General features: G+C 39.0%; 3 protein-coding genes across 3 annotated transcripts; all 3 read left to right on the top strand.

Annotated features, from left to right (window-relative positions):
* Nucleotides 1-234: 234 nt before the first annotated feature.
* LOC146636092 (E3 ubiquitin-protein ligase TRIM21-like) lies at nt 235-2809 on the top strand. Its single transcript, XM_085350705.1, has 6 exons — nt 235-810; nt 985-1080; nt 1553-1786; nt 1917-2064; nt 2148-2174; nt 2259-2809. Exons 1-6 carry the CDS (start codon nt 235-237, stop codon nt 2807-2809), a joined length of 1632 nt encoding a protein of 543 aa, XP_085206831.1.
* A 2536-nt stretch (nt 2810-5345) lies between these two features.
* Nucleotides 5346-15401, top strand: LOC146636091 (uncharacterized). Its single transcript, XM_085350703.1, has 29 exons — nt 5346-5547; nt 6192-6406; nt 6753-6831; nt 6919-7001; nt 7100-7195; nt 7282-7378; nt 7491-7567; nt 7685-7768; nt 8008-8103; nt 8179-8275; nt 8364-8419; nt 8543-8599; nt 8963-9038; nt 9112-9194; nt 9267-9362; nt 9442-9538; nt 9638-9711; nt 9835-9924; nt 10026-10106; nt 10397-10564; nt 10759-10840; nt 11108-11148; nt 11247-11333; nt 12142-12237; nt 12914-13001; nt 13092-13135; nt 13298-13396; nt 14560-14652; nt 15349-15401. The coding sequence occupies exons 1-29, from the start codon at nt 5346-5348 to the stop codon at nt 15355-15357; spliced, it is 2643 nt and encodes an 880-aa protein (XP_085206829.1). The 3' UTR covers nt 15358-15401.
* A 1311-nt stretch (nt 15402-16712) lies between these two features.
* LOC146636090 (E3 ubiquitin-protein ligase TRIM62-like) lies at nt 16713-23679 on the top strand. Its single transcript, XM_085350706.1, has 11 exons — nt 16713-16754; nt 18801-19019; nt 19115-19206; nt 19870-20089; nt 20306-20397; nt 21533-21628; nt 21727-21830; nt 21971-22079; nt 22230-22371; nt 22453-22479; nt 23135-23679. Exons 2-11 carry the CDS (start codon nt 18818-18820, stop codon nt 23677-23679), a joined length of 1629 nt encoding a protein of 542 aa, XP_085206832.1. The 5' UTR covers nt 16713-16754; nt 18801-18817.
* The last annotated feature ends 292 nt before the right edge of the window (nt 23680-23971 follow it).

The following is a 23971-nucleotide window of genomic DNA, read 5'->3' as shown; positions in this document are numbered from 1 at the left end:
GGTGGAGCTGGTACATATTGTCCACTATCGTTATTATTTCTTTAATAAAGGACATTATGAAGTCGATGACCCCTTACAAGGTTACAGTTTCCATTTTGTTAGGAACAACTCACGAAACGCATATTCTAACATTTGAATCCAAAACAAGAATTTCAAGGAAAATTTATTTGACAAAATAAAAGTCACTGTTACTTTTCTTAGTGAATAACCTTGTGGTCCTCTCTTGAAGCAGATATGGTCCCAACTTCAGCATCACCCAGTGAGCCCGGCTCGCTGGGGAAGCATCTCCACTGCTCCATCTGCATGGACACATTTACGGATCCTGTCACTACAGCTTGTGGTCACTCATTCTGCAAGCTGTGTCTCGACCGAAGCAGTCATGTCAATGACAGTGTGTGCCCACTATGCAAGAATTATATAAGCAGGATCCCTGATGTTAACATAGTCCTGAGAGACATTGTAAAACAAATGAAAGAGATGCAGCAGGAAGACAACGATGAAGAATACACTGGAGCTGCAGGGGAGGTGGCCTGTGATGTTTGCAGTGACAAAAAGCTGAAGGCCAAGAAGTCCTGCCTTGTGTGTCTTGCATCGTATTGTTCAGTTCACCTGGACAATCATTTGTCAACAGAAAGGTTGAAGGGCCACAAGTTGGTGGAGCCGGTGGAGAATTTGGATGCGAGGGCCTGCTTGAAGCATGGACGCCCCTTGGAGCTGTACAGCAGGGAGCGGCAGGCATGCATTTGTGTTCTCTGCATGGAAGGTCAGGAGGAGGTTGTCTCAACTGAAGATGAATGGAAGAAGAAAAGGGTAAGTTACCATAACAACCTCTGAATATGTGTTTTGAGTCTTGACAGCATTGTATATATTTTACTTACTATACTGACTATATTGTGGCATGTGAAAGAATTTTCAAGTGCACAAAAAATGAGTACACGTGGAAAAAATACATTTTTAAAGTATTATTTTATGTTTCTCCTACAGTCTGAACTTGACAACACCAAGACAGAGTTAAATGAGAACATTGACAAGAGAAAAACAAAGACTGCTGAGATTGAGGAAGCTTTCAAGAGCTGCAAGGTAAGCAGCAAGTAAACTGACTTTTAGAGAAAAGTCAATCAAACAACAAACCTTTATTTGTCACATACATAATTATACACAGTACAACATGTAGTGAAATTCTTGAGTCCGAGCTGCGGACAGGCTGCAGACATAGCTGTGCCATTCCAGGGCTTGGTTTTAGCATGGGGGGTCTAGGCAGGACCCTTACTGGATACCAGGTGGGAATCAAACTTGTGACACTCACTCCGAATGTGTGTAGTCTTACCACTACACTATCCAGCTGCTATCAGACGAGTCAAAGTGAAAATCTACCATGTCAGTTTGTTTTTCAAAGATAAAAATTGTGTTTATGGTAACTGACTGAATGCTGAACCTTTCTCAGAATTAACTTCCCTAACTAAACCAGTCAAAAAGTTGTGTGGGACTCTATGTAATACAGAAAAAAGAGGTGAACAGTCAAATAGACATTCCTGTTTCATTCCATTTTCAGGACCAGCTGGAAAATGAGTGGTGCGATATTGACAATGTGTTCAACGCTGTGATGGACATTGTGGAAGAAGCCCGTGCCAGAGCCCTTAAGCCAATAGATAACAGGAGGCAGGTGTTGGAAAACAAAGCAAAAGGCCTTAAACATGAGTTGGAAGCAGAGATCAACAAACTTGGAAAGGCCATCTCTGAACTAGATAACATTTCTGTTCTCGAGGACCACATCCTTTTCCTGCAGGTAGAGAAAACTTTGGGATGATATATGTGGCACATTCATAATCAGTCTGAAGGATAAACATATCTGATTAGCTACTGACATTTTGTTCAGCACTGCTATCAAACTGTTAGGTTGTATTTCTGTTTTGCAGAAGTACCCATCTCTTACAGACACTGGAGACATCATAGACTGGGATGAGGTAAAGCTGGACACATCGCTGTCCTTTGGCACCATCAGGAAAATCACAACAAAAATGCTGGAAAAAATTCAGCAAGAAATGGATAAACTAACTCCCATTGGTAAGAGCAGCTAGTTAAGAGCAGTGAAAACTAAAAGTGAAAATGTTGACTTAATCAATCTAAAACTCTTCTTCTCATCACAGAACTGAAGAGAATCCCAAAGTTTTCAGGTATGTGATTCATATTATTTGCTCTCTTAGAAACTGTGACTTGTTTAAAATACAGACTTTTTTTACATGTTTTTAATTTTACAGTGGATGTAAAACTGGATCCAGATTCTGCACACCAACGCCTCGTGCTGTCTGAAGATAGGAAGGAAGTGAAAGATGGAGGAGAGAATCAGGAACTACCCCGTTTCTCTGAAAGATTTGATATATTTAGCAGCGTTGTGGGGCAAAATACCTTATTCTCTGGGAAGTCTTACTGGGAGGTGGAGGTCAACAACAAGACGGGGTGGGATATAGGCCTAGTAAGAGGCGATGCAAACCGCAAAGGGAAGCTCAAACTCAGCCCAGATAATGGGTACTGGGTTATTGTACATTATGAAGAAGAAAAGTATGCAGCCCTCACAGCACCGCCAGTTCGTATTCACCTAAAAGAGAAACCTGAGAAGGTGGGAGTGTTTGTGGACTACGAGGAAGATCTCGTCTCCTTCTACGATGTGAAGGCTGAGTCCCACATCTACTCGTTCACTGAGTGTTCATTCAGAGCTGAGCTTTACCCATATTTCAGCCCACACGTGAAACAAGAAGAGAAAAACTCTGAGCCTTTGATTATTTGTAGAGAGATACCAATGGAGTCTTAAGAAATGCATTTTAACTACAATATACTAAAGTTTGTTGGTCCACAACCTTCCTGTTTTTCTTTTTTCCGATACAGGAAAATGGGAATTATCAGGCATTTCATTTACCTTAGACTTTTTTTTTCATATATATCTTTACGTTTAGCAGCTAGTGACAGACCAATGATAGTAAAGCAAATACTGACCGTTTATCTTTTCTCCGTTATTTGCTTTATTACTCAAAAGCCTTTAAAGCAGTCTTTGTAACCTCTGGTTTGGTCCAATTTACTAATTGAGATAATCAGAATCATAACACAAAACAATGCTGCTACAGTGTGCTCACACTGCTATTCAACATGTGAACCAGTCAAGACTTACAACCTGAGCCAGAACACAAACTCTTGACCTAACTGTAATTTAGACGAAGCTTAAAATACTGTGGTTAGTAAGAAGAGTGTGTGTGATTTTCTTTTTACACCATGTTGGAGGACCAAATGGATCCTAGAACTTTGTGAATCAGACACTATTAAAAACTACACGTACTCGCACTCAACATTGTGACAGTTTTGCTTAGTAGTTACTTCTGTATTTTTTTTACGAAAGGTTATTCGATAATATATCCAAAGATGAAACAATTAAATTGCTTACACAATTTAATCCAGAAAGTTATTTTTTCTTAGAACAATCCTGAACATTTAATAGATTTGTTTATAAACAGATAGCTGATCAGTTGAAAATGAAGATTAACTTATAATGATTTGTTGCAGTCTTGAACACAACCTACCTCTAGCTTGATCAGCTGCAACAGCAACAACAGTCTGTGTTTAAGTGAATGTATGGGCAATAAAGATCAGCAATAAAATATTATGTTATAAGGGGCTTTCAAAACATATACTTTAATTATATTCCCAGTTTTTTAGTTATGAATCCCACTTAATTATTTTGGGGTGTTTTGTGGCTGTTCTTTAGCACAGACTTGTATTGTGTTTAATTTTATTTTGAAGTTTTTCACATTGCAAACTAGTCTGTATTTTTTTATGGCAAAGCGGTGACTGAGGTCAGTCTGGAACTTGAGATAATTAAAGCAGAGCACAGACAGTTCTTGTAACTGAGTCAAGGTCCATGATTAGCTGTGTCACCACTGTCCCATAAAAAGTACACACAAATATCAAATGTACACTTTTACAGTTTCAAGGTTTCCTAAAAGCCTCAGTGTACAGAGCGATGCATCATCTGAAAACAACATAAAAATGCAAACTGCTTTCCTTTCCTTATTTTGCCTTGCTTCCAGAAAAATAGTCAAATTTCAGGATAAATGAATGACATTCAGTGTTGTCAGGCAATGTCAAACAGCATGTAATGAATAAAATCCCTGTTTGAAAATATAACTTTGTCTCTCCTTTTTTATTTATCATGGCTGTGACCATGTTTGTGTGTCGTGAAAATATGCAGTTGAATCATGTCTGGGCAAATCTGTCAGGGGCGGTTGGCGGGTTTTTTCCTCCTTCTTTTTTTTCTTTTTTCCAGAAACGAAAGTAAAAGCACAAAACAAAGCATACCAAACATCATGTCAGCACAGAGGTAACGGTAGACAAAGGAAGAGAAGAGTGCACAGTAGAGGCACCACATGCATCCATCGCCCTGATTCTATTGTAAGTAACACAGAGAGCAGATTTAACCAGCTGATCTTTGCTATTGTTTGTTACGATAGAAAACAGAGGAGAGGAAAATCAGGAATCCACGGTGCCCTAAATAATGAGGAGCCTGTACGTCATCAAGTCACAGCTTATTTCGGTGTGATGCTACAAATGGATATCTAACGTACTCCAGGAATTGTAATCAATTTTAAAAAAAAGTAGAATTGACTACTTTATTGTTATTATTATTATTATTTAGTTTGTTTAAACTATGATAGAAGTAGGTGTTGGAGAAGACACACGTAGAGGTTTAGCTGTAGTCACATCAAAATTGAAAAGGGAAGTAATGAAACTGATGTTTTACGGTGCTTTCCTGTTGTCTATCATCAGACAGTTACCTGGAAGACGACCCAGTTGCTGCCTTTTGATGCCAGCCTGCTGCTTTTAATGCAGTAGGTCTGCAACCAACACAAGCCAGTTAGGTAAATAATATTAGCAATTAAAAATTTAGTTTTCTAATATTAGGGAAGTGACGACTTACAGTAGAAAAGATGGACCCGCAGCAGCTACTGTGGATAAGGGGAAGTGTATCACTTTCGCTACCTGAGCCGCTGCAGCTGTTGTAGCTTGGATGTTTTTAAACGTTTATATGATGATCCAGATGTTAATGCACATTTTGAAAAGAAAAAAAAACACTTCATGGTTTTTGTGCGCACAACACAAGAAAATGGTAAAAGATAACTGTTCTCACATTTGAGGTAAAATGAACACTGTAATAACAATCACAGAAAGTTTACGTTCTTGATAGTGTTTCGTGAATCACTCGGTGCAGTCAGCACAGTTATTTTGAGAGCAAAAAAGGAAGTCACACAGAATCCTCTGTGTGTCTTTTGTTGTGTGTGTAATGCAGACACGCAGCAAAAATGGAGCTCCAGGTTTGTCACTCCTGCGGATGGTCCAAAGTGACAACTTACCAGGGCCTGAGAATTCACCAGGGGAAGATGGGATGCACCCCGAAGGGTGTGAGGGTTTCAGACCCTCCACAGCATTACACACAGAGCTATGTGGGACACACAAAAACTCAAATGGACCTCAGGCTAGATGTCCGCACCTCTTTCAAGATTGGTAGGTTTGTTTGTATCATATTATGTAACATATTGTGTAACATATTGTGTAACATATTGTTTGTAACATATTATGTTGTGTGAATTCAAGATTATAACTTTTCTTTCAAACTGATAAAAACACCCCAATAGGAAAAGACCTGATCCAACATGTTCTCACTCCCAAAGTGTAACATTTTACGCTAGGTGACAAATCATCAGTGTATTACGCTTCCGGGCACCCAACACATCCCTATATCATGAGAAAAATGAGGAAACATGAGAACTGTTTGGAATGAATCTACACATGTACCTTTATTTTACTATCTAACACTATCTAACATCAGTAAAGTTGTGGTTAGGGTTAGGGTTAGGGCTGGAATACATGGTTTAAACGTCTATTACTGAGGGAGCGTCATTCTCCTGGATTTCCTCCATAACCTGGCGCCTACCATAAAAACACGGAAGGTCACCTTTCGTTTTCTTCAGGAATGCCGTGGGACGTATATTATGCCTCAGGTGTGAGAACGGGATCCCATATCAGCAGATTAAAGCTAACCAAACCTGAATTAGTTAAAAAAAATTCATTTTCATTGCTATAAATTTCTATTTTTGCTTAAAACAATTTAAAATCTTCATTTGACTCTTGAATTATGTGACAAACAGAAACAACAGAATATTCAAACCTGAGCCTGCAGGTTTGTCACTGCGGATGGAATAAAGTTACGACTTACAAGGGATTAAGAATTCACCAGGGGAAGATGGGATGCACACCAAAGGGAGTGAGGATCCCCCAAAAAGAGCAGTACAACTGGAAAAATCAGTGGGAGGAGGACACGGAATACTGGAAACCAGCTAAGAAGGCGATTGTAAAGCAGGAGGTATGAGTTTGCTTTTTAGGCCAATAAATGAGTGACAGGAAGCACTTTAAGCTTTGTCCACCACCACCGGCTTTTCTTTTTTTCAGAATGAAAAATAACAAAATAATAATTTATAAAAGTAAAGGATGACTTAATGACTTTAGTTGCTTGATGTTTCGTTAAATCACGTGGTGAACAGACGACCCCGACATTTTGATAATCAAGGTCACCGAAAGTGTAGTAACTTGCAGATCCCCCTAAATGCTCCTAGCTGGCTGTGTTACTTTTGATCACTGCACAAAAACTTCCATGTTAGTGTTTTCATTACATATCAACTTTTTCTCAACTTTATCCGTCAACCTGACAGAATTTTCCAGAGTCACCAAACGTGTACGGCTATGCCAACTCTGGAGCAACAGCCATATTCAAGGAAGAATACAAACTGAGTATGTACGCAGTTAGAATTTAGTAAAAACATGATTCTCATACAACAAAATGTGGAGGCTAACATGGAGCTGTGTTCTTACTTACAGCAGCTTCTGCATATACACAGCACTACTCCCAAAGAGCCAGAAAGTCGCAGCATCAGCTGCAGGAACACTCCACCCTTCCACAGGTACTACAGTTATCTTTAATAATGATAGTTAGAGTTAATAGTCGGCCAATTTTAAAGTGAGTAAACAGTAACATATAAATGTAATCAATACTTTTTAGGTGAGCAGGCCTGCCAGGGAGCCTTCAGCACCACCGTACCCAGGAAATGTAGTCAGGCCTAAGGAGAAAAAAGTAAAGCAGAAAACATTATCACAGGTACCTTTTTGTTTTTACAAGTTAAGATATTTTTCTTTTAAACTTTAAAAGAAAGTTTAAACGAAGAACTGTTTTCTATCTTTTAGATAGAAAACAGCAGCACGATGGTAGAATACCTGAGTGTTGACCTCTGTAGAGACTATGCAACAACAGCAACCAAAATCAAGCAGGAGCCCAAATCACGTAAGTACAAACAAAGAATTAAGTGTTACAGTTTATTCAAGACAAGCTTTGTTCAAATCATTAGGAATAGATTAAAAAAGTGTGATAAAAAATCATCTGCTCTTAATTACAGCACTTCACACAACTCCACAGCCATCTTTCCACAGAGCCAGCCGTCGCCTGCTGCAGGAGTTCCCCCCTGGTTTAGAGGTACTGTGTTTTTTTGCTAAATAATGCTTAAGCATGTGACAAACCACCAAAGTTTACTGCTGACGCTTTTTTTTAAAGTGCAATATCACTGGAATTAAAGTGTTTTCTGTATGTCAGGTACAAAGATCCTTGCCTCCAACTCCTCCACCACGGGAACAAGCAGTGCTGCCTATGAAAAAAGACAGCAGGGAGCAAACACAGGTACAAAACAGATTGTTTGAAGTGTAGCTTTTGTGTTTTAGTTATCCTTGACTTCTTTAAACAACCACATAATCAGTCCCAGCTACGGTAAAACACCGGGAAAAGCAGGTAATACGGTTTAAGATTTAGCATTGCCTTTTTTTTTTAAATTGTATTTTGCTATTTAGATTCAGGATGGAAATATCTGCTCAAATAACTTTAAAGTGATTAAATATGTCAGTGGAATCAATATTTTTCAGATGAACAGACCTGCCAGGCAGCCTTCAGCACCATCATACCCAGGAAACATAGTCAGGCCTAAGAAGAAAAAAGTGAAGCAGCAAACATTTTCACAGGTGCCTCACTTTTTTAGATTTTAAGGTTATTGTATTTTGTTTTTTCCAGTTTAAGTAACTTTTTGTCTCTCTTAGACAGAAGACAGTAGAGAAGTGGCAGGATATCTGAGCATTGACTGCTGTGCAGACTATCCAACAACAACAACCAAAATCAAGGAGGAGCCCAAGTCACGTATGTATAAACAAAGAAATTAACAAAATGTATACAAAAGAAGATGTTTTTTTTAACCTGTCTGAAAAAACCCTCCTTTTTATTATAGCACTAGCAACCCCACAACCATCTTTCCAAAGAGCCACCAGCGTTCAGCAGCAGGAGGTAGAGTGCGGTGATTTTCTCTAAGTGTTCCAGCTTGTGCGCTAAAACAGCAGAGTTTGGTATCACGTAGCGCTGTGGTTTGAAAAAGAGGAAGAAGCTGTGTTTTCTTTTTCTATGTTTCAGGTTCCCCTGGAAGCAGCAGTGATGCTCAAAAATCAAGAGAGGAAGGATCAAACACAGGTACCAGACGGGCTGCTTGAAGCAGAACCTTTGTTTTAGTATTTAATCTTTAGCATTTCACATCTATAGTACAGTTACTAACTGCAGAACATCCCTCAGAGGAAGAGTTTGGTGAAGGACTGTCCAGCACCAAACCAACTAATCACATCATCCTCATGTACTTTGTCTTTAATGCTAAGCAGCAAATGTTAGCCAAGCTGGCATCATGATCATCATAATTAACATGCATGTAGCCCATCTTAGTCTACTCTTTGAGAGTATCACTGAGCAGTTAGCGTGGCTGTTGTTTTTTCATTCATTCTATAGTAAAAAGTCTTCAATAACGGCAGCTAGTTTTCAAATAGTTTCATTTTAACCTGACAGAATTCACCAGGACCAGCAAAGACAAGCAGCAGTAACAGCTCTGCAGCAACGTTCAGAGAGGATGAATACGAATCAGGTGTGTACAGAGCTACGATCTAAGAGTATGACTTTGAATAGAAGCGAAAGCTGGAACTATGATCTTTTTACAGCAGCTTCTGCACAACGTTCCACCCAAAGAGCCAATAACTCAAAGTCAGACCATCAACTTTACGAGTTCCCCACCCTTCCACAGGTACAATGGATCCATTCATAGTACTTTAAAATGAGTAAACAGCAGCATGTAAATGGAATCCATATTTTACAGGTGACTGCACCTGCCAGGGAGCCTTCAGCACCGCCATACCCAGGAAATGTAATCCAATCTAAGGAGGAACAAATAAAGCAACAACCATTATCACATGTATGTCACTGTTTTAGACCTTAGGACTTTAGGTTTTACACATGTTTCTTCAGTTTAAGAAACGTTTTGTCTCTCTTAGGCAGTAGACAGTAGTGCAATGACAGGATATATAAACATTGACCCATCTGCAGACTATGCAACACCAGCAGCCAAAATCAAGGAGAAGCCAAAATCACGTATGTGTGACCAAAGAAATAAAGTTTATTCAAGACAAATTATTTTTAAAAAATTTGTCTGGGAAAAAAAACATTAAAGCAATCCTTTTTTCCTCACAGCACCCCCAACCTCACAACCATCTTTCCAAAGAGCCACCAGTGACCAGCAGCAGGAATTCTCCACAGGTTTGAAGGTAGAGTCCTGTGACTTTCTCAAAAAATGTTTCGGCTTGTGTAATAAACCACCAGAGTTTGGTGTCATGAAGCAGTGTTTTGGTAAAACAAGAATAACATGTGTTTCTCTAAAAATGTTTCAGGTTAGAAGATCTGTCGGAGAACCTCCAAGTACTCGAGAACCGGAAACAGCAGAGCTGCTAGAAAAGAAAGAGACGAAGGATCAGAGACAGGTATTGAATAGACTGTACGAGGCCGACCTTTGTTCAGGCATTTAGTCAAATTTTAGCCATTAGCAGTCAACATTTGCATTACAGTGCATAACATCTTGCAGATGATGAGTCCAGCAACCACAAACCCAGCACCAGCAGGCCAAGCTGAGGAAAATCACACACAGAATCAAACATTTTCACAGGTACTGCAATTTAACACATTAGACTGATGACCTTTAACCCGTTAAGGCCTGAAATATGAATTGCCAGAAAATTCGACCGTATCTACAATGAACATCCACCACTGTAACAAAAAAAGTAGCTCCCCCTTTAAGTGATGAATGAGCTTTATGCATGTTTTTAAGCCAGTGTAGTCCTTTCTTTTATAAAATTGAGCCTCTTGTGACGTATACTAGGAACATTATTTTATTCATTCACTTTATTTCTGGTTGTTTTGAACGTTACGGCAAATGTTTCAATTTTAAACCTCCAGGCAAGCAAATCAGCCAGAGACCACCCGACAGCACCACCTCCGGTCCCGCCGAAGAAGAAGCATTCGGCTTTATTCAAGGAAAGGCTGGAGAGATTCAAAGCTGAATTACAGCCAAAACTTCAGATGACAGAGGGGAAGAACTGTGAAGTCAGAGCCTGCAGACCAGAGGTAAACAGGAAGCTGTAGCATGTAGTCACCAACGGCACCTGATCAGAATTAATCTAATTAATTTAGCTACATTTGAACTTTTAATCTAAGACGTTTTAAGCATTGTCGTTGAAAACATCTTACAAATGTTTGAGATGCAGTTTGTACTCTGAAATGTCTCAAATTTTAACAGCGATCCTCTCGTTTTTTGACAGAACGTTTCAGATGTAATGAGTGCAAACACACAAACAAGTCCTGCAGCAGCGGACGTCTCACCGAAGGACAATCCAACACAGTGTATGTGATCATATGGTTCAGTCGATAAACATTCAGAATCAGAATACTTTATTAATCCCACAGGAAATGATGTGCCCCAAGACAGTAAGAGTAACTAACTCAACTAAATGAAATATTACAACATATAACAAAATAGCTCTACTTATAAATATCCTAGCTTATTACACAAAATTAAACATATATATAGTTGACACTGAGGTGCCCCTCTATGATTTCAGGCTAATGCATTCATGCTCAATGATGTAGCTGTTGTGTTTGTGTTTGCAGTGGATCACGCTGCAGAGGCTGAGCTCTCCACTGGTGTGAAGGTACAGAGTCTTGCATATCTCTCACTCACAGTTGTGACACTGCAGAGCGTTCTGATGGGAATGCTTGAGTTTGGTTGTCGCTATGGATGTTTTTTCAGGTGAAGGAACTCGCCCGCATGTTTTCAGCCAAGGAAACGCTGATTTCAACAAAGGAGAAACACGGAGCCAACCAAAAACCATCTCAGGTAAAACCCTCTTATATCCTGTAGTACATCCCCAAGTTAGGGATAACCTAGAACAGGGCTGTCAAACATAAGGGCCAGGGTCCTGTATGGGCCTGGCAAAGACTTCAATCTGGCCCACTGGATGTTTTTGGAAAACGTGAAGGAGGTCATATATTTTAAACTTTTTATTTTATAACTACAGACAGGTCTGTGAATTATGCTACCAGAACCTTTTCTGCAATTTATTTTTTTACAATTTTCACGCAAAGAGCAGTGCTGACAGTCCTTTAACCTCGGTTTCCAACTGGGGGAAAAGGAGGAAAAAAAGGATCTTACGGCTTTGAGGTGCTCAATATGTAGAGCAATTTATTTATTTACAATTCATTATTTCCTAAATGCACTCAGCTGAAAACAGAATTCAGAATGTTCTCTCAGCTTCTCAGCTCTCAAATCAATTCCTCACTGCTGCTCAGTCCTCACATTTCAAGATCCCAGTTAACAGCTGGCTCTCTGCTGGCTGCCAGCTGGAGGTTGAGAGGCTGCTGTCCATCCAGTCATCAAATACGCACTCAAAGCAGCCAATCAGCAGTCTCCACCTGTCTCAACAGTCAACACAAACCCACACATACGTTAATGGGAGGAGCCAAATATGTAAAACATGGGACATGATCATGATCACGGACCAACACCTGTGCTCGAGCCTGAAGGCTAAAATACACAAAATATAGAATCTTTAATCATGTCTACGATGACCCCCCCCCCACCCCTCCCCCCACCCCAAACACCATTTAATGAATCACGGCTTTCTAATATGTTCAATATCTTTCAGGTGAAACTGCTGGCTCAAAGGTTTTCAGTCATTTCTGCCCAGGAAACAGCAGCCAAAGCAAAGGAGGAGCACGGGGAGGAGCAGAAACCCACACAGGTGCAGGGCGAGTGATCTGTTGCCTTTCCTCCATCAGTGGAAAAGTCATTTAGCTCTTTGATCCAGCCTGAAGTACCCAAATAACTCATGAGTGGATCCTGTTTTAGCTTCAAGCTGCTGGTTGAGCAAAATATTACATTTAAAGTTTTTATGTTGGAGTTCATTGTTTTTCTTTCTGTAGTTCAAGACCTTGTGTCCGTGTCGATGCAGCATCATCAGGCACGCACTCTTTATTTACAGAACACACACATTTATAACAGGAAAGAGTCGCTACTCTCGATGCGCCCGGCCTCAGGGTGCTCTCTCTCTCAAAGCAGTGGCTCTTGCTTCTCACTGTCAAGTATGCAGATCAGCTACAGCACTTCTGTGTGGGCATGTGTCCATCTCCAGGTCTGGGCAAACTGCCTAATAAGCACAGGTTAATTAGGGAATGCACAGCCAGTGTCCCAAATACTCCACCTACTCTCTGCACCGCACTGCACCACTCCTCCTCCTGCAGTTGAGCCAGAACCGTGCCCCTCTGCGAGCACATTTCACAGAAAACCATGAGCTAGATGAATCCATCATGAAGCAAACATATATCATATATGTTTGCAATATATCACAGGAGACAAATACAGGGAGCTGTGTTGAAATTCTTCATGCGTTATAAACTATTATCCACCTTTTCTGACAGATGGTGACAGATTCAAAAAGCAATCCCATTGAAATCAATTCTGCAGCAGCGAAAGCATCACTAACAGCGGAGAAGGATCCCAAAATATGTATGTCACAATATGAGAATGTTTATATGTAAAATTGAGAAAAATACAATAAAAAACATGGCTGATGATTACTATCATCTTTTTCTACAGCGTGTGAAAATGCACCACTCTCAGATTTCTCCTCTGGTTTGAAGGTACGACTTCCTGTGCACGAAAACGTCTGACACTCGTTCAGCCAGACCTGACAGCTTGTTTCACTGCAGCTGCTGCACCTGAGTGTTTCTTTACTACAGGAGAGGTTTCATCTGTTTTCTTTGCTTGATTGTTTTCAGTTCTTATTGCTTGCTGCATTTTAGGTGAAGCATCTGGCCCGGATGTTTTCAGCCAATACAACACAGGAGAAAACAATCGGACTAAAAGAGAAACGGAGAGAAGAACAGAAACCTGCAAACGGGGTAAACCACAGTCGATGTCATTTAGAAAGCAGAGAGCGTAATGTGGTATGTACTGTAGAGGGTGTAGGGGGGTGAAGCAGGAAATGCTGCTAAAGCAGGAAGTGTTGGTTTTTCTTCTGATGATATTCTTGGTATGAGTGAAAACAGAAACATATATTCCCTTTTTGGGTTATGCAACCACCAAAGAGGGTGATTCTTAGTTTTTAACAAATTCTGTTTCCTCTATCGTTTTGCGCTGACTTCACCACAATCTGACCAAGAAGTTTAAAAAAAGAACTAAAAGTCATGTTGAGATAGCACAAATGTGCCGGGGTTAGCACATGTTTTCTAGTTTTACACTTTCTGTGTGAAACTTTCATGTTCTCCTTCGGCTGACCTGATGTGGCATAAGTGGGAAAGAAGATGTTGTTTTATCATCTTTACTGCTGACTTTGACCTTTTTTATCAAAAGACAAAATGACCGTCTGTTAAGCAGCTGCTAGAAAGTAAACTGGACTTTTGTTGTAGCTCTTCCAACTCCCCAATTCTATAAGACCAGAACACGTCTGGGACTACATTTGGACACCGATCAGAAAGTAGTGCTTTGTAATAACACAAATTTTGCTATTGATCCAATACAATACTAGTACTGCCAATACTGATGCTTTGAACCTATAAAGGCAGATTATGTAGGAGAGAGCAGTGTCTCATGATTTATGAGCTTGATCATCACTAATTGAAACATTGTGAACACATTTTACTGGACACTAAATCATTGTGATTTTTATTTTGTACAATAATGAGTTAACAAAACACACCTTTTGGGTTTTCATGTGTTCTGAAACTGGATTATTTTGGAGACATGGACCCGTAAACGAGTCTGTCTCTAAAGGACTTCTGGTCGCTGTGCTGTAAGCTAACAATAAAACAGATGTGTAGTCAACACAAAAAGGTTCAGACATGTTTCATACTGCATGTTCAAGGGTTTTTTTCATTTCCAAGAAAAAAAAAATTCAACACTATTAGTAACAAAGTAACAATCCTATCACACAAGTATTGATCCGATACCAATACCACCGCTGGTATCCATACCATCGATATTTAGTTGGATCCGCCCACCTCTACCACAAAGTCCATGGTTGGGTGATAATTCGATGGATACTTGAGTGCCTACTATCTTTCAGGTGAAGCTGCTTATCCAGAAGCTTTCAGCCAGGGAAACTAAAGATCATCAAAAAGAGAAAGACCCAGACATGAAGGATCGAAACCACTCAAAGGTATGGCACACATTTCATATTTAAAATATCTGTTTCAGATTTTTCCTCAAGCTTTTAGTCCTGAGTTTTGGAACTGCAGCCAGTGCTCGATTAGCAGCTGATTTGTTGGAAACGTGGAAACTCAAGTCTCAAACATGTCTTATTGTTTCAAAATAAAATCCTTTTTAACATTTTCTGATGCTTTTAATATGAAAGAGCAGTTGTGGTTTGTGTTAGCAGCTAGGTAACTGTGTTTTGGTTTGGTTGTTTTTAGCTGTGAAAGCTAACAAGTAGGTAGCTGAAGACCATGAAATATTATTATAGCATTTAACAAGCGGTGCTGTGACTGCAACTCCAAACTTAAAGCTTTTTTTAAACAGTGCCCCGTCACTACTGTTGTTGCTTTGTTCTCCTCATCCTCTTTTTCCTTCTTTCTTATTATTCTCAGAAGGATGAATCCTTTCGTTTACATTTATTTGTTTGCATCATTGTTGTCATGGAGTTTGTTTAAACAGAATTATGTGTGTCACTTGCAACAAGCATGAGTGGAGGCAGGTTGGTCCCCCTAAGGGAGGTCAGGTCTTGCCTGGAGAGGGGGACCAAAAAAAAAAAAGTAAAAACAGTTTGATCACGTCTCATTTGTATTCATAGCAGGTATGATTCCTGTTTCCTGGCATTGTTATATTTACAGATGTGTTGTTTTTGTTGTAACTGTAGTGGATATAAGGCTGGATCCGGGCACAGAGAAGCAAGTGAGAGCCAGAGAAGAGAAGCAGAAAGCTCCAGAGGTTTAGACGTAATTCAGCAATCTGCTTGGGCTCAGCAGGCTGATCCATGGGAAATCTTACTGGGAGGTGGAGGTTAGCAACACGAGCATCTGGGTGTAATAAAAGCCAGCACAAGCCGTAAGGAGAACCTCTCACAAAACCCCAAAAATGATTCCTGGGTGATCGCAAAAAGATGACAAAGTCTGCACAGTCCTCACAGAACCACCTGCTTCATTTGCCCAAAGGAAAACCTCACAAACGTTGGAGTTTTTGTGGATTACAATGAAGGTTTTGTTTCATTCTACGAACCACAGTGTTTATTTACTGGGGAACTTCACCCCTATTTCAGTTTGCATGTTAAAGAAGATGCTTACCATCAGTAACTATGCATGGGTGTTTGTGTATATGTGCAGTTCTTATTATTATATTTTTTCTTTAAGTGCCATGTTTGGTAGCATATGCGGGGGTTCTGCCCGGGTGTTAATGGTAAATCATTCAGTCCCAGTCTGCTGTCATGTATAAGCCTAGATGTTGCTTTTGTTTCATGAAAAATAAATAAACTCATCTATCTCTCTGTCTCTCTCTTCCTTATCATCCAGTGAGGAGGATATGACAATTACAGAGTGCAGCTACTACACTTTTATTAGTGTTCAGCATGAAAAGCATGAAAAAAAGCCCTGCGTGCTAAATGAGGAGTGTCTTTTACGCCCCACCTTCTCCTTTACACTTTACTGTCTAAAAGTATTAAATATATTAAATACCCACCTAATCGTTCTAACTTACTGTCATGTAAAAGATCGCATCAGGCTTCCCGTCAGTTTTAAACTTTAATTTTTTGGGGGATTATAATATTGGTAAAAAAAAAAACAATCCACTTCTAACCACGAAAAAAAGTGTCGGCATAAAAAACTAATTAACTGATTAAACTCATTATAATTTCACCTTGACTGCCTGTCTTCCACATTAAACGGCTTTTATCGGAAGCTTGTTTTAATATGTATTGTGCTACTGTTGTAAGCTACGTTAAATACTGTTATAAAAAATATCAGTTAAAAATATTCAAAATATCAGGATCAGGAAGATGTCAGCTGTGTTTGTATTTATTTTCTCTCGTTATTCTTTCTTTTTTTCCCCTTTTTTTCCTCATGACGTTTGTGTGTTTGTTTCTCTTCCATGACGTTTCCAGTAACCGAGTATTTCGTAGTGACGTGTCGCAACTCCTTACAGTTGAATTTAAAGGGCTGGTTTCGGGATTAATATGAAAGAAAAACGAAACTGAAACTGAACCAGAGAGGAACAAAGTTTGGAGACAGCAGCAGATCGCACAGCCGAGGATCGAGACATACGAAGGAGCAGGTAGGCTGCTCAGCACTTTGGTGTTTACTTTTTGAAAAGTCTCATGACAAAATAACCTGACAATCTCACTAACACTCCCTCTCGTGCCTGCATGAGTGAAGGAGAATCAGATCATTTTAAAATATTACGACTTTGTATAATATTATATATTATATGAATTTTATTTTGTGTAGATGTTGTGAAGTCATCTTGTGTGTGAATTAAAATCTAACAAGTTGATCGTTAACTGGTAGTTTGCAGAGTGCAGCACACAACGTTATATAGACACAAACTCCAGTTAATTACACGTCGATCGTTTGAAGATAAGGAAGCTGTTACAACCTGCACGGGGTGTGTGCTCAAACTACTTTTTTCCACTAGGCTGCTTTTCTTTCCATGGCAGGAATAAACAAATCCAACCTGAAATACAAATACTACTCTTGGAGAGTCATTTTAACTCCTTCTAGTCCAGAGCAGACATGGTGTGAGTGTTTGTGCTGTGCAAAGGAAAATGTCACTTCCCCCTTCTTCACGCATAGTCAAACACTGAAAGGTAGATTTATGTATGGGTTTATATAAAGAGACATGATATAACCATAAATTCATGTTTTATGGTGACCTGCATCAATAAAACTAATTTCGTTTTATTGTTACTAATTGCATTTATGTAGATCCCCGTGTTATGTACACGACCCATGTCTTTGTACATTTATATTTGACTAAACATCATGTACACTATAACCACACATAAACATTCATTTTTTCTCCTACACCAAGTTGATTGGGATTAGACACAAACTTATGCAACACAACTCCAAACGGTTCATGTGTAACAGTCACTGTTACACATGAACCACTGAATAGTACTTTTGTCGCACTGTATAAGGGTCTTAGATTTGAATTCAGGCTGGGGACAGTGTGGCGTTTGCATGTTCTCCCTGTGCCTGGGTGGGTATTTCCTCCCACAGTAAGGCAAGGCAAGGCAAGTTTATTTGTATAGCACAATTCAACAACAAGGTCTGCTTTACAGAGCCATAAGAAACAAAAACAAATAAAAAGCATGATTTAAAATTGATTAAAACAAGCAAACAAACTAACTAACTAATTAACAAACAAACAAACAAAACAGTATATAAAATCAAAACAGATAAAATCACAAATAGATAAAATCAGTAGTTAAAATGTAAGTTTTGAAATTTAAGCTTAAAAGTGTGGATTTGGTGCTTTATTCAAATGCAGCTGAGAACAGGTGAGTCTTCAACCTGGATTTAAATAAACTGAGTGTTTCAGCTGATCTGAGGCTTTCTAGGAGTTTGTTCCAGATATAAGGAGCATAAAAGCTGAATGCAGCTTCTCCGTGTCTGGTTCTGACTCTGGGAACTGATAAAAGACCAGATCCAGATGACCTGAGGGAAGGTTCATACTGGGTCAGGAGGTCACAGACATGTTAGGTCAATCATGTTGCATGTTGTTTAATCTTAAGCCCTGGTCACTCTTGATGTAATCACAATGTAATCTTACTGTGACAGAACTCTTTAACTTCCTGTTTTCATTTGGCTAGAGAAATAAATAAATATCTCATTAATCTCATATGGATATGTATTTCTGATATAAGGACATCTGTGTTAGTAACTATGACAGCATTGAACCGAAAAAGCTATTTTTAACCTGAAACCCGCATTAAACCCATTAAACTACTGTACAAGTAGTTTGGTTCCTAATGTTAATACTTGAAATAATCTGGAAGAATACTTACATTTCCGAAAGTTGTAAACACAGCCAGTATGCAGTCTGCACCACAACTATATGGTCACACGCAAAATAAAAATAAAAATGATAAAGCTCTCAATTTAAGTTTTATTAATCACCTGGCTATTAGAATGAAGAGAAACAGTAATGAGAAAACAGATGAAAGAAAAACTTCTTGCCAGAGGATGTAGAGGTGTGGTGAAATTTAGGGAAAGATAGACATAGAGTTAAGGATGTTAAAGTAAATTAGACATGATTAAATCATACACCGCTCATTTTTGCTTTACTCACAAATATGTTGACAAAATTTTTTTACAGACACCCAACTTATCAACATGAACAAACAGGTTTGCCACTGCGGTTGGACCAAACATACAACTTACCACGGCTTGAGAGTTCACCAGGGAATGAAGGGATGCACGCCAAAGGGAATGAGGATCCCTCAAAGTGAACAATCCAGGTTCTCCCATAAACCGAGCTACAATGAATCTCAAATCAAAATAGAAGAGCCTTTTGTGGATTACTTCAAGAGTTCTGGTGAGTGTTTGTGCTGATGTAGGACCAGGAGAAATATTCTCACTAAAACTTCTGTTATCATCCCAGTTTACAGTGCCTGTCTTCTTTCTCTACAGTCTTTGAGACTCCACAGCGCTCTCGTCAAACTACTGAACTTGAAGATTTGAGAGCTCGTAATTTTCTGCAATCTTCTATCGGTGGACAGCAGGTACTGCATATTTCTTAAGGACGACAATTCAGATGCATGTAAAATGGACTTACACAGAAGTATACATTATCAAGCCAAAATAAAGCTCCTCATAAAGAGCACAAGGTGGCCGAAAACATCACTTTGCCAGTTTGCTAAGAATTTACAGGCCTTTTGCCTGCATTACAGATTAATTCCTGATTTCAAAGTAAAACTATATAAACATTAGTTTTATTCTTCCTCCAAAGGTAAAGAGTATGTAACCTGAAACCCTTATTAAACCCATTCAACTACTGTACCATTAGTATCACATTCTGAGTTTGGTTCAAAATGTTAACAAAAGCAAGATACTTCAAATAATTTGGAACAACACTTACTTTTCTGACGGTTTTAAATACAGCCAGTATGCAGTCTATACCACGACTACTATGGTCACAAAAAATAAATGGAAATGATAAAGCTCTTAATTTAAGTTTTATTGATCGCCTGCCTACAAAAATGAAAAGAAACAGATGAAATAGAAACTGCTTACCAGAGGAGTCCAGAGGTGTGGTGAAATTTAGGGAAAGATAGACATAGAGTTAAGGATGTTGTTAAACTAAATTAGACACGAACTACATCCTTAAATCATACGCTGCTCATTTTTGCTTCACTGACAAATATGTTGATAATATTCTGTTGCAGACACCCAACTTATCCAACATGAACAAACAGGTTTGCCACTGCGGTTGGACCAAATATACAACTTACCACGGCTTGAGAGTTCACCAGGGAATGATGGGATGCACGCCAAAGGGAATGAGGATCCCTCAAAGCGAACAATCCAATTTCTCTCATAAACTGAGCTACAATAAACCTCAAATCAAAATAGAAGAGCCTTTTGTGGATGACTTAAAGAGTTCTGGTGAGCGCACCGATGGTACAGCATTTGTGCTGATGCAGGACCAGGAAAAATGTCCTCACTAAAACTGCTGTTATCATCCCAGTTTACAGTAACCGTTGATGTATTTCAGCATTTTATGTATTTTAGCAGTATAGTGACCCCAACATCACGCTTAAACCATTCATAACTGATAACAGGCATAGAACAGTTTACAGTGACAGTCTTCTTTCTCTACAGTCTTTGAGACTCCACAGCGCGCTCGTCTAACTACTGAACTTGAAGATTCCAGAGCTCGCCGAGTTCTGGACTTTTCTATTGGTGGACAGCAGGTACTGCATATTTCTTAAGGACGACCATTCAGATGCATGTAAAATGGACCCATACTGAAGTATACATTATGAAGCCAAAATAAATCTCCTCATAAAGAGCACAAGGTGGCCAAAGGCATCATTTTGCTCATTTGCTAAGAATTTAACAAGCCTTTGGCTGCATCATTCAACAGATTCATTGCTGACTTCAAAGTAAAACTACGTAAACATTAGTTTCATTCTTCCTCCAAAGGTAAAGAGAATGTAACGAGTTCCATTTGTTTGTTTGTCTGCCTGTCTTTCTGTTTCTTAGGAAGATGTTAGTTTTCAATATCATTTTTAAATTTTGTGTGATGTTTGATACCAATAACAACTCCAGCCGATTTCATTTTGGTGAACAGAACTTCACTACAATAGGCCTTGGAGGACATGAGCACCTAGGATGACTAAGCATTTTACCTTGACCTTCTTTGTTTGAGCGTAAGGTCAAAGTTGACGCTTGCGCTCTGTTGCTCTTGTTGTAGCTTATGGTTGGCACAGCTCACAGCTCAGTAAGCAGCAATCAGTCTTAAACAGAAAGCTCTGTGTTTGCATACAGCTCAGTCAAAGCCACCACACCCCTAACTTTAGGCCTTTATTAATATCCACATAGATAGATCATATAGCCAATTTTTTGACAGTAAAACTGTTAGGAAGGGGGCAACTATTGTAGTTTTGTACCTGGTTTTAAACATGTATTTTAATCCTATTTAGCCTGACATTTTGACACTAGAGTCTGTCTGTTGGGACTGAATCCCTTTCGGAGCCATCCTCCAGTGGCCACTAGAGGAACTGCTGTTTATGAGAATTCATTTTCCAGCCCAATATTAATCAGTTCTCCAGGTTGATTAATAATTGGATTGTTTATCCACCATTACATTAACATTTGCAGTGTCCAGTGACATGCTTCATGTGTGCTATCATCTCTGGTACAAGCTCAAAGCAGGAACTCTTTTAAAAGCGCTATACAAATACAGGCAAAAAAAAAAAAATGCTCGCAAACCTGAAAAACACAAAACTCTCGTGCCAGCAAATCTCAGCATAACAGTCGACTCTTTTTTTTTTAAATCTCATTATAACTTGTAAATATTATACGTGTCCTTTGTCCTCTTTCAAGGCTAAACAAGAAAAACTGAAAGCTCATTTACAGCAACAAATTCATATCAGAGAGCACAAAATGGCAGAAGTCAGATCATCAGTAACAGACTGCAAGGTAAAGACTGTAACATATGTTTGATTTTTTTTGTTTTGTTGTTTTGTTTGCTTTAATATCTTTGCTCTAAATCCTCCACTCTGTTTGACGGCTTTCAGGCTAGTTTGGATGAAGAGTGGCTGGAAGTCAACGATTTCTTCTCAGACATAATAAAAGTTGTGGAGGATGCTCGTCAGAAAGCCCTTCAGCCTCTGGAGGAAAGGTTGGTCCTGTGAGATTATGATGTTGCAGTTAGTCTCTCAGTTCATCAGTGAGGAACAGCTTAACATCACCACGGAGATCCTTTGTGTTGCTATGGTGCAGTACATTTGAATAAAACAGGCTCTCCTGTGCACACTCTAGGAGACGGAAAGTAAAAAGAGACACTCAGGATCTCCTCCAGAAGCTTCAGAGAGAAATTGATGTGCTCAAAAAGGCCATTGATGAGTCAATCAAAAACCCAGACTTGGAGGTGAGCCACAAGGTCCTGAAGTCCATCTTCTGGTCTTTTGAATACTGGAGCATGAAATCACTTAAAAGAGGAAACATTTAATTTCTATTATGTGTCAGTTCTGCTTCATTTAAAATCATTACATTTAATGATGTCTCCACACATATACAGGTTTCTCCTCTAGCAGGCCTGAATGACTCTAACTGGAAAAATGTACATGTTGACACTTCACTGTCCTTCGGCACACTGAGAGCTACGACTTCAACCATGATGAAGCAAATTCACAAGGAACTGGATAAACTCTCAACTATCGGTGAGTCTTTTGATTCGTCATGACTTGTGTTAAAATCTATACTTGATATACTGCATCTTACTCAGATTTCTACTTCCACAGAATTCAAGAGGATTCCTATATTTGCAGGTGTGTATGTCAAATTAAGAACAGTATTAAAATAGAAAGAATTGGCAATTGTTCCACATTTTCATTGTAAATACACACAAGACACACTGATGGACAACAGACAAGTTCCAGATGTTGACACTGACTAACAGAAGGAAACAGGTGCGGCTCAAATGTTGAAAGGATGGATCCTCAGTTTCTTATTGGAAAAAATCCTTTGGGAAATGATCATGTTTGACCTAAGTTATAACTGATTTCAAAATAAAATCCCCATGATACTTACAGTATAGGTATTTAGATTCTTTAAACTCCGGCATTTAAAATAAAAACCTCTTGTGATGTATTAGATGTAATAAAAGTTTTTATTGTCCAGAATTGGAGTCTTCTTGCTAAGTTTTCGTTAGATATGAAAATTCATATGTAGTTTACTAAACTAAAATCTAATTTTCTTATGTAATATTCAAAGGTCATTTAGAAAACAATGGCAAAGATCATTTTAAGATAACCAATTTTAATATTTTCTCACTTGTTATCTTTTTATCCAGTTAATACAAGTAGCTGGTGAGGTGTTGAAACTGTATGACATGAGTTATATTTTTTCTGTTGATGATCTCTTTCTGGTCGTACTGTAACAATTAAATCATCTTTTTAATCACTTGTGTTCTTTTGACTGCAGTGGACGTGAAGCTGGACCCCATCACCGCACACCAAAGACTTGAAATTTCTGATAATGGGAAAAAAGTGAAAGATAGTGGAAATATGTCGACAGATCCTGACTCTCTGCAGAGGTTTGATGTATTTGGAAGTGTCCTGGGGCTCAACAGGCTGTCCTCTGGCAGGGCATACTGGGAGGTGGAGGTCAGGAATAAGCCCGGGTGGGATCTGGGTGTGGCGAGACGTGACGCAAACCGCAAGGGGAAACTCTCAATCAATCCTGACAACGGTTACTGGGTTGTTGTACATTATGAAGATCAGAAATATGCAGCCCTGACGACACCACCAGTGAGCCTTTCACCTAAAAGGAAACCTCAGAAAGTCGGGGTGTTTGTAGATTATGAGGAAGGTCTCGTGTCCTTTTACGATGTGACATCTCAGTCTCACATCTTCTCATTTACTGAGTGTTTGTTCGGTGGTGAGATCCTCCCGTACTTCAGTCCACATCTGAAACAAAATGAGAAAAACAGCAATCCTTTGATTATCACTGCTGTGCAAAAACAGTAGTAATCACATGCACTGGATCTGGTGCAGTGAATGCATCACTGGTAAGCAATATATGTGTCCAGGTGTGCAGTAACAGTTTAATGTTTTTTCTGTGTTTAAACAGAGTTTTCTTACCTCTCTACCAGGCATTTGCTTGCCCAATTTTCAACATTATTCATTATAACATGCATTGATGAAGATCTCCTGACTCAGGTTTTTATGTACTATATTTTCTCACTTTTATTTTCATTTGAAAAGTAAAAACTAAGTCTTACATACAGCAGTGCAAATGTATGAATTTACAGAAACAATT

Source organism: Diplotaxodon limnothrissa, linkage group LG3 (genome assembly GCF_057381915.1).
Source record: "Diplotaxodon limnothrissa isolate DT_005_m linkage group LG3, D_limnothrissa_male_GT1.1, whole genome shotgun sequence".
NCBI classification, from domain to species: domain Eukaryota; kingdom Metazoa; phylum Chordata; class Actinopteri; order Cichliformes; family Cichlidae; genus Diplotaxodon; species Diplotaxodon limnothrissa.
The sequence above is the reverse complement of the archived record's forward strand: the minus strand, read 5'-3'. Positions and strand labels throughout refer to the sequence as shown.